Genomic DNA, 11,940 nt, shown 5'->3' with positions numbered 1-11,940 from the left:
ATAACCTTTAGGTGTTCTTAATTTCACACCGTTCAGAATTTAATTCTTTCGGTGACAAAAACAGCTTGACAAGGTTTGTCAATGAATTGATAGAAAATAACACCCGAAAGCCGTAATAAAAACGAATAATTACAAAAGCAAATCGTACAAATAAAACATAAACATAGGACACTGCTCAAAGCAAAACAATCGTCTCCAAGTTGCAAATACAGGGACACGAAAAGAAAATTATATTTCAGAACAACAAGCGAGTATTTTTGTCCAGTGAATTATTTCTTCGTCTGCAGACATCCGCGTTCTCTTAAACCTTAAATGTAATTTTCCTGTGAACAAGAAGAAAAGATTCCCAGAAATACTTCTCTTTCTCATCAGGAGCCGGGAGAAAGGAAATCAAGAAAAGCGGCCAGCGAAACCTTGTCGAGACAGACTCATGAAAAAGAAAACAGACGAACGACGGGGATACGGAAGAATCGACCTGGGAATGGCGAGTGCTTTTATTTTTTTTTTAACACTCTCTCTCTCTCTCTCTCTGTGTTTCTTTCCTTCAAGGTTATCACTTATTTTATATACTTTTTCTTATCATGTGAGAATTCGTAACAGTTATGTACATTTTCTTAGACGATATTAGTTACATAGGTTACAAGGCCTAAATGAATTTACACCAAAATATGATGATCGGATTCTCTCTCTCTCTCTCTCTCTCTCTCTCTCTCTCTCTCTCTCTCTCTCTCTCTCTCTCTCTCTCTCTAAAAACAGCTCTTTTTCTTACTGAAATCAAGGCCATCATTTTATTTAAAAAAATATAAATGCAAATATAATTAAAAATTAATATTTAGTGTTGTAATATGAACTGTTTCGATAAGGCATTTCATTTTCAAGTATAGCTTTTTTTTTCAGTACATCTGAGCAGGAGAAATATTCTTCGGTGGAACATGAAGAATTTTATCTCAACTTAGACGGTGATCCTCCATTCCCCAGTGGTATAAATGCACTGAAACTTCCGTCAGTCACAGCTGAAACATGAGCAAGAAAATCTGAACAATTATTATGGTGTCATCTGAATTCATATTGCAGCGAATCCCTAGGGTACTTTTAGCAGACGCAAGAATCAAATAAAAATGTTCCTGGGAAAATATAAATCGTTAATTTTTCCTGCCTTATTCTCAAACTTGTGTTGATATGTTTTTAGTATCTGATTTCCCTTGTTTATTACTCTGGAGAGAACAGAGGCGGTAATCCAAACCAATAACACAATGCGATAATAAAATCAGTATGGGAGGAAATAGATAAGTAAATAAAGTTGGAGGTGGGACAACAGAACATACCCAATAATCCCTTCACGACGTAGTAAGGTTCTTGTTTTTTTTAACTTGTTTACGTCTGGACTGAATAATCTCCACTTGAGCGGCAAATTATCATTTCTTTGACGATGGCGTCAGATGAATCTGTTCCTTATGACAAGAGCAGGTAAGCACTAATGACACTTCATTGGCCCAAAGGCTTTCATGTGGATGCTGTACATTGGTTATGATGATGCCAGAAAAGGTTTCATTCCACCGAATCAGTTGATTAAGTCTTCATTGCCTGATCTGTTATTAACACCACTAAGTCAACACAGATTTTATTGGTTCGTGGTCTTTTGATATAAAGTTTTCCCATATTTAGGGAATTTTCTAACAGCAGAGAAGTCAATGCTTTTTATCTAAAAATCAAGTCTTATTCGTATGGAAAATGAGGAGATTGAGAGTAATTAGCTAACCAGCAAGCTATAACGTTGGGGAATTGTCGTACATTCATGTAGAATAAAGATTTTAGCAAAAAATATATATATAATTATTGGTTTTTAAAGCTACTGTCGTTATCATTAATTTCATATGCATCCAATGACTCCTGAATTAAGGTTAATCATCCCCTTATCCCTCCATTAATACCCCTCCCGTGTATACAACCTCCAAATTATTGGACGATTCATATGTCTGGCCAATGTACATCGCTATATATTCTGCCTTGTTACCACAACTGATATCAGCGTCCTTTCATTCCCTCTCGTCTGGTATAGTTCCCCTACTACACTATTCAGGATTTTCCGTCTCTTCCTTATTTCCACTCCTCTCACTGGCCCATCGCAGTTCATTTCACTTTAATCTTTCATTTTTATCAGTTCCTCGCTTTTCCAAATGCTTTTTATGAGAATTTCCTATATAAAACATTTCTTTTTGTGATTCAGCAACGACTGACTGATTTTTTAGTTTTTTGAAAAGAGAACTATTTTGCCGAATTTGTCTGGCCGTCCGCACTTTTTTCTGTCCGTCCTCAGATCTTAAAAACTGCTGAGGCTAGAGAGCTGAAAACTGGTATATCAAACATACCAAACTGCAGCCCTCTAGCCTCAGTAGTTTTTATTTTATTTAAGGCTAACGTTAGCCATAATCGTGCTTCTGGTAACGATATAGGATAGGCCACCACTGGCCGTGGTTAAAGTTTCATGGGCAGCGGCTCATACAGCATTATACCGAGACCATCGAAAGATAGGTCTATTTTCGGTGGCATTGATTATACGCTGTGGCGGCTACAGTAAACTCGATTGCGCCGAAGAGACTTCGGCGCATTTTTTACTTGTTTTATTAACCTCTGCTGAAGAGAAACACATACATACATGCACACGCGCACACACACACACACACACACATATATATATATATATATATATATATATATATATATATATATATATATATATATATATATGCATGTTTGTACGTGTGTAAGTATATACATATATAGATATATAATGCATATATATATATATGCATATATATATATATATATATATATATATATATATATATATATATATATATATATATATATATATATATATATATATATATATATATATACATATATATATACACATACATACATACATATAACATATCTATAAAGACCATTATTTTTAAGAACCAGCAACATATATTTCCTCGGGAAGTAAAAATATTCAGCGCTCCTTATAAGGTTTGGAATCCTTACGTATTCCTTCTTATTTTGCACTTTCATCACTATTCTCATCGTTCTGCCGATGAGTCGCAAATAACTTGTCAGTCTTCTATTTTCCCTTTGTTGAATCCGTAAACCTGTCTGAACTTATTGTGCTTCCTTTGTTGAAAACAATGTTCGAAGGAGGTCACGAATGTCTAAGTTACACGTTGCATTGGGGTAATTGTGTAGTTGATATTCTCTTAGGTAATGCTGGTTTAAAGAACATGAGAGCTGTCAACCGCTTATTAACAGTTGTTATTCCTGCAGTTTAGATATGCTTTAATTTACATGAGAGAGAGAGAGAGAGAGAGAGAGAGAGAGAGAGAGAGAGAGAGAGAGATTAAGGAGAAATATATCTAAGTTTTTCTTGGCATCCACTGACAGTTAAATAAATATAAGAAATATACGAAAATAAATAGTTAAATAGTAAACTGCTGAATTAATTCATTATTGAACAGTATTACAGTAAGATCTGTAGACAGGGAAGAATTCCGAAAATCAACTGTACGACCAAACTTTAAAATCAATTGTAGGACAAAAGTACCATTCACTGTTAAAACAAGGTGCTTCGATAACCTGCTTAGTTAAAACTGAAGTCAGTTCATTCCCAATTCTCCTAAGATACTAAACGACACTGAAATGTAGAACAAAACCTTTACTACCTAACACATGCGTCATTTGGTCACAATAAGGCCTGAAAGACAATGATTACACAAGAATGGGTATTCTAAACACGCATTCAAAAAGAGTGTTGATTGAATGATCAAGTGCCGATGAAAATTGCAACAAACCTTAGTTGTCATGTTCTAGCGGTACTAGGTTATAATATAATCTTCAAAATCTCACAGAGAAAGTGAGATAAACTGAACGACAGTGATTGTCATTCGAGTGGCGTCGAAAGTCCCATGCATTTTCTGGCAGTATTTTTGGGCTTTGTTGTTATTTATTTCTGAACTGGTGACTTATTATTTATGCTGTTTCTATACGTGATTAATGCATCCTCGCCCTGACCTTTTTCCTTTTTTTCTTTACCTGTCAGAAAGCTTTTGAAAATAATAAAAAAAAAAGTTTTTCAAATTCGTAACCCACCAAATGTAGCCAACTTAATGGCGCATAAGCCCAAGCTAGCATTAGATTGTTTTACTAAACAAACACAAAGATTAAATATCTTATTCACAAACCAGTTTACAGTGTACGGGAGAATGAAGGAAGGCGTTGCTGTATCAAAGGTATACCAATTCAAAAGATTCATTCCTCTTGGTTTATTTATTATTATTATTATTATTATTATTATTATTATTATTATTATTATTAAATGCAGATACAACTTGAATCAATCGAGAATACAAAATACAGGAGCTTCTTAGAAGAAAACATCTACACAGCACGAGTTTGTTTTTCTTCATTTCGACGTTCATTCTTCGACCTGGGTTCCGGAGTGAAAATTTACTATTACAAAATAGTTTTGTAATATAACAACACTTTTTTTTTTTTTTTTTGGGGGGGCTTTCACCTCGTAAATAAAAATAGGACGAGATTACCCGCATCTCTGATATTTCGGTATCATTTTACATCCTTAAAGAAAAGTTTAGTAAGAGATTAAACAATTTTCCGACCGACTTTCCTTCAACAGAAAAACGGCGATAATGACGTTTCTCCCAATTTGTCGTCACTGACGCTTGATAAATGATTTAATCATGATTAATAACTTATGACATAAGTTGAACAATATTGCATATTTAAGCGTCTCTGCGTGTTGCAAATCCTTATCTTATATCTTGTTCACTGAAAAAGATTTCGAAGAAAAGGTTAAGATTATCTTTCACATCTTTGTGAAGTGTTCATCCTGGATGGATTATGTGCAAGACTCATCAAAGGTGATGAAATGATTAACTTGAGAAAATTTTCGCCTTCTGATCTTTTTGTATGCGTGAATATCATGAAGAATAAAGATAACGGGTTAAGATAATGAATCCCGTGTTGCGTGAAATATTAATGACGCGAAAGAGAATATGAAGTTGACGCCTTGGAAACGCTATCTTTTTAGTTTGCACACACAATATCGTTTCTTAAATTTGGAACGTAAATATAAATCACAACAAGAAATTATCTACATGAGAGTTATAATGATTTTAACTAAGAGTTTCTTATTCACTTGAGAGTTTCCTTGTTATCAACATCTAATAATGAGTCATAATTATCAAATATTTTAAATGATGATACTAGAAGTTATTTGAGAAAAGTTTAGCCATTTTCCGCTCATTTGGAAAATGAAAAACAATTTTACTCATCAAACTATTTTCTTGTAATATTTATATAGAATACTTTATTTATACCTAAAATGGGACATATGACGTATTTATAAAATTATTTTTGTAATATTAAGAGGCGACAGTTTTTTTTTTTAATTTCCTTAATAAGTCTTGAAACGTCCTCAGGTCTTCATCAACTTTATCCATATGCCCAAATTAACCTTTAATGTTAACAATCTGTCTCGCATTAAGGACACCACGCACGAGTTGACGTTCTTCCGCAAACTTTTGAACTTCCTAAATGTGTTGCTCGCACATCCATCTGCTTGTTGAAGGTAGACACCGACTCTCAAAGGGTGACAGTTACAGGAATGATGACTCTAAAGAATAATGAATAATTTCAAATGACAGTATAGAACTCAGAGGAAGAACTTTAGAATCGCCGCTCTCGATCACTGTTTTTCCTATCATCGTTATTAAACAATCTAACCCTCCTTTAACAATTTTTTATCCAGTCACACCTAAAATTGGCCCCGAAATTATTTTCTCTATGATTTAGTAACGCCTTTCCTATCATTATAACTATTGTTTCTACTTGAGATGATAATGGTAATGTTGTTACTCAGAATTTAGATTTCATATCTATTTCAGTTATTTGACTAATATCTTTGCCTGTGAATCGATTCTTCCCTTTTTTTTTTAATTTTGTTAGCGTGTCTTATTTTTTTCTTACATTATCGTAAAAACGTATTATCTAAAATATATCTTCATTCTAATTATATGTCGTTATTTTTATACTTCATACATTTAATATCAACTGTCATGGTTTGATTTCTATAGCCTAAAATATAACTTTGAGGATTAAACGTTGATCTTTAATATGAATGCGGAAATGCGGAGAAATATTTCATTCATCCGATTTTAAAATATATATAGGAGACTATCAGGAAGCGACCATACAGCAGAGTATATATATATATATATATATATATATATATATATATATATATATATATATATGTGTGTGTGTGTGTATGTGTGGGTGTGTGTGTATGTGTGGGTGTGTGTGTAGAAATAACAGTCTCCATTAAGCACACAACGTAATAGCAAGATTTTTTCCCAGGTCATTATTTCATTTATAAGCAATATATTACCCTCATAAAAAGCATCATTAAAATTCCTGGAAAGCTATTTCTTAGTATCTTCTCGTTGTAACTTTCTGTTCGAATAAAGAAGCAAGACTCATTTTCTGTTCACGTGTATTTACTTTCTTCTTTTCTGATGCAACAGTTTCTAAATTTTTAGAAGCAGCATGCGGTAAAAAGTATATATACAGTATATGAGCTTTTCAGTCGAGAAACATGCCAAGTGCCATTTTTAAAATAAATTAAATTGAAAAATCTTTGACCCAGGATGGCGCTTGGCATGTTTCTCGACTGATAGCCTCATATATACTTTTTTTACAACCGTAAATAAAAAACTTGCAATCTAAATAAACGACTAAGCCACATTACTATATAATCCTCCAGACATCGCTTAGAGCAATATCGACAAGAACAATAATAACATTACACTTTTGTTATTACGGGATCAAGTTTATACAAGCCTTAACTGATATTCATACTATGACCACAGCATTATTTATAGATTCAATGATATTTTTCCATGCATTATTAGAATGCACTATCTTTTTGTGTCCCTTCCAAGCATAATTAGAATACGCTATCTTTTACGTCCCTTCCCAGCTGACAGTATGATTGTTTTCACTAACATGTACAAAAATACCGTTGTACACCTGTGCATATCTCACACATTTTTCATGCTGTTCTCTTCTCTTTTCCTGTGCTTTACCCGTCTAACCAACAAAAAAGTTGTCACAAGACTTACATGGAATTTTATAAACGCATCCTTTAGTATTGGCGAGAGAGTTCTTTATAAGTACGTGTTTCACTGTTTTATTGTTCTTAAATGCGACATTAACACCAAAATTCTTAAGAAGATAGGAATATCTTTCGTTTTATTATTATAAGATAGTCCACGCAAATTTTTTGTATCCTACGATTCTTTTTGGTTTTGATACATAGTCTTTTGCGCCGCTTCTAATGCATTGTCTAGTACACTGTCAGGATATTTCAGAATCTTGGTGCATTCCTAATCCTATCTACTTCATCATCAATATAGTCAGGGCTACCTACACGTAACGCTCTTAAAAACATAGACGTGAACACTGATTTCTTAACTAACTCCATTGCTTTGACCCGGAATAAAAATGCACATATTAGTAGGCTTTCTGTACACACACTCTATGAAAACTAATTAGTATTTCTTCGTATGAGGACATCCAAAAAAAAGGGTAAGCACCCATCTTTTTCCATTTTCATAGTGAATTTAACTGATGGTACTAAGTGATTAAACTTTGCAAAAAAGATGAAAAATTGTTTATATCTTCGCTTCCCGGCCATACACCCGGCAAAGAACCTCAAATAATGTCCCACAATGCACCGCGTGGAGTGCACTGATGACAGTACCCCCTTACGGGGCGACGATTGTGGCTAGATATAAAGGCCGAGAAATCCCAGGTCTGTTTATTATTACTCGTCTGCTGTCACGACTCGTTCACATTGAATCAGATCGTGATGGCCATTCGACCACTGAGCTTCTCTTGGTACGTTAGTTGGGTTGGTCTCCAACACCGGTAGAAAACAAAGGATATTAGAATGTTTTATGTCGTTGAGAAATGGCTTTATCGCATAATGTTTACAAAATGTCTCCAAGGATGTGTTTAGAGTATATATATATATATATATATATATTATTAGTAAATATCAGCCCTGAACGAAAAGAAAATAAGAAGAATTGAGAAGACCATATATATAATCCATTGCACTGATGCTTCCATTCTCTGTAACAAGTCATGCTTGAGAGAGGGTCTGTTACCTTCATATATTATTAAGGGTACAGTTAGTGGGTGGATAGCACCAGAATCCTGAGTGGCCACTTGTTGGTGCTGTTCCGTCACATTCCGAGGGTCGTTGCAATCACCTTGGCCCAGTCGATGAGGTTGGCTGGAGGATGGGTGTGTGAGGTGGGGGCCTCCTGTTGGCTGAAAGCTTGGGGGTGGGGTGGGGATACAGCAGCTAACACCATCCCAAAACCAACCCCACCGTATGGACCAAGGAGATCGCAATGCCTCCAGAACACGACACCGATGAAGAACTTCTACCAGCGTCTTCTCCTGCGTGCTTTTTCTGGAGCGTTCCGTTTTGATCTGCTAATTCAGTGATCTTGTCTTTGAGGACCTTGTTCTCTTCAACCAGGGCATTATTCTTATCCTTTTCAATTACTATAGAATTATTCACGGAGGCCATTTCTCGTTCTCTTTCGGATAATTTCTCATTAAGGTTTTCATTTTCCCGTTGCAGCAACTGAAGCCTATCTTCCAGGGTATGGACATTCTTCTGGACACTCTGCGCCTCATTTCCATGATTTTTTTCTCGCTGTGAGACTCGCAGCTGATCTTCGAGTTTTGTGGTCACCTCTTTCAGTCGTTTCCTTTCCGCTTCATGGGCCTTGACTTTCTCTTCTAGGTAACCACAATAAAAATCATTGTCCGAGACTTGACTCTCCAGTTCTTCCAGTTTTTGTCGGTTCCTGTCACATACTTGATCTTTGTCTGCGAGTTTCTCCTTCAGATTGTCTATTTCCATTCCTTTCCGGGTCAATGCGTCTTCATACTCTTCCATTTTCTTCTTCATCTCGCTGTTCAAATTATCATTCCTCCGGATAAGGGCTGCTTCGTTATTCTTCTTTTCGTCAATTTCATGAAGGAGACTCAAGTTTTTCTCCTCAGCCTCCTTTTGCGCCTCCTTCAGAAGGGAGATCATTTCCGTAGCCTGGGAAAGGTCGTCTTCCAGTCGTGCGATGGCATCTCGAGCAAGTCGGCCAGTCCTCTTTTCCTTCGTGTACTTGTCATACACTTCTCCAAGAAGCCCTCCCACAATAAGAGCCATCGCGTTTTTATCAATAAAATGTCCAAGGTTTTCGATCACATTTGCATTCACAAAAGATAATATCACTGATCCAGGACGGATCAAGAGCCAGGACGTTGTTCACAACAAAAGTAACTTGCCAAATAGAGACATGGTTACCTTTCTTTCAACCTGATCAAAATGCTAGATTCAGAAAAATCCACTGAGCTTCGGGAATTCCAGTGATCGTTATTTCGGCTTCGACGAGATTCTTTCTTCGCGAGATTCCTCACGGAGCCTTCGAAAGCACTTGGAGAAATTGAGGGAATGGTGTAAGAGGCACCTGAAGACGTCGACGGATTCAGAGATCAAGTAAATGAAGACGACCGTGAAGATGAGAAAATAAATGTCTTCGACGGACAAGTAACTACAAAGGAAGTTAGAGCTTTTATCATTTATCATTTCTGTCACAGTTTATTATAACACAAAAGAGAACGAAGAAATAAAAATTAAACAAAAAACAATATTTAAGATATTTTGATGAGAGAACTCTAAATTTCTTTAGTTTACTTACACACACACACACACACACACACACACACACACACACACATATATATATATATATATATATATATATATATATATATATATATATATATATATATATATATATACATATATTATAATTCTTCTTGGGTGTATGTTATCCTCGAGACAGAGTGAACTGATATTATATGACATTTGTAGCTTATATCAGAATAGAATATATATATATATATATATATATATATATATATATATATATATATATATATATATATATATATATATATATATATATATATATATACATATATGTACATATATATATGTATGTATGTATATATATATATATATATATATATATATATATATATATATATATATATATATATATATATATATATATATATATATATATATATGAAGTTGAGGGTGGGTTCTTCTATCAATTCAGCAAACAGCAATTTGGTGCAAGGAGGAGGACCCTTCTTTATTCCTTTCTGAGTACTTTATTTAGGTGCTGACGTTTCAAGACGTTTAGTTCCGTTTTCAGAGCCACATAACAAAAGAAACAGATATTTAAAAAAACAGACTCGGAATAACATAACATAAAATTATAACATAAACTATTAGTACAGTAAAAGGAAGAGTGTTTATCTACCAAGTGGTGCTGAAGGCACAGACCGAGCGACATTTCGGGTCAGGTTCAGCTTCGACATGAACTCACGAGAGGCATAGAGGTGTTGAGGTGGTCTGAGTATTTAGTTGGGGGCAAGTTGTTTAATAAAAAGCGATTCTAAAATTGCTAGTTGTTGGTCGTTAGGAGTTCGGCCTATGATTTTAAAATCTTTGTAGTTAATATCGACTTTGCATTTCTTTGCACGTTCACGTATGCAAGAGATTTCTGGGTTTGATAATTTAACACCCGTTCTGTGACTCACGCCTCGATGAGAATCCAATCTCACTTTTAACAACCTGCGGGTGGAGCCGACATATTTCCCCAGGTTACACCTGGGCTAATTAAATAGGTAAATGACTCCCGAGGTCATCAGAGGAAGAAGATTCTATTTGTGGTTGAGTAGGGACCTAATTGTCATTAGATTAAAAGGTATTAGCTTTAGGTCAATTGCTAGTAAAAAACTGTGTATTATCTGCCGTAATTCTCGATAGAAATTTTTATCATGAATGAGAGGGGCGCTTGCGTATAGTCGTAATTTAGGTACGGTTGGTATTTCACATTTTGGATGGAAAATATTATTTAGAAATTTGTAGAGATGTTTATGAAACAGTTTGGATGGAAAGCAGTTGTCAATAAAGAACTGATGGAGGTAGAGGATTTCGTTAAGGAAATTGTTCCAGTCGGATGTTATGCTGAAAGCCCTGTGGAAGAGGGTAGATAAAGAATTCATTATTGAAAATACCTATGATTCTTTGTATAGTACTGGTGCTTCATATGGAGTGATGCATGGACTACCAAGAATTCACAAAGGTGTACCAATGAGACCCATCCTCACATCGTATGACACTCCTAATTACAAGCTTGCCAAATTCCTTGTCCCACTTTTAGCGCCCTTAACCACCAACACCTATAGTTGTAAGAATTCAGATAATTTTAAAGAAAGGGTTTTACCTCAGGACTCAGATTTATTTATGGTTAATATGGATGTCGAATCACTGTTTACTAACGTACCTGTTGAAGAAACAACTGAGATTATTCTGAGCTGGATTTTTAGCAACCCAGATGCTGTTTTTAACAATTTTAATATCACGGATTTTAAAAAACTGCTGGAGCTTGATGTGCTGGACACAGCTTTCGTTTTTAATGGTAAAGCCTACATTCGGGTCGATGGTATGGCGATGGGATCCCCTTTGGGTCCTACCTTCGCCAACATTTTCATGTGCTCCCTGGAGGAGCGCATGCTGGATGAATGCCCATTGGCTTACCATCTTCTTTTCTCTAGTAGATATGTCGACGACACCTTTTTGTTGTTTAGGAATAAAGATCAAGCTGATAAATTTCTCGAATATGCTAATAATATGCACACAAATATTAAACTCTTTCCTGCGCTGCACTCAGTAACTAAATCGTCATTTCATATACACTTACTTTGTCCCAGAATTCCTAGTCCGTTCAT

General features: G+C 35.1%; 1 protein-coding gene across 1 annotated transcript; it reads right to left on the bottom strand.

The window, feature by feature from the left end:
• Positions 1-8,428: 8,428 nt before the first annotated feature.
• LOC136840414 (ELKS/Rab6-interacting/CAST family member 1-like) lies at positions 8,429-9,301 on the bottom strand. The gene has a single exon (XM_067107094.1). It carries the CDS (start codon positions 9,299-9,301, stop codon positions 8,429-8,431), a length of 873 nt encoding a protein of 290 aa, XP_066963195.1.
• Positions 9,302-11,940: the final 2,639 nt, after the last annotated feature.

The sequence above is a fragment of the Macrobrachium rosenbergii genome, chromosome 7 (genome assembly GCF_040412425.1).
Source record: "Macrobrachium rosenbergii isolate ZJJX-2024 chromosome 7, ASM4041242v1, whole genome shotgun sequence".
Taxonomy (NCBI): Eukaryota; Metazoa; Arthropoda; class Malacostraca; order Decapoda; family Palaemonidae; genus Macrobrachium; species Macrobrachium rosenbergii.
This window is presented reverse-complemented; position numbering and strand designations above follow the sequence as displayed.

Excerpts from the sequence above, each read along its gene's own strand:
- LOC136840414 (XM_067107094.1), bottom strand. The coding sequence starts at position 9,301 with ATGGCTCTTATTGTGGGAGGGCTTCTTGGAGAAGTGTATGACAAGTAC.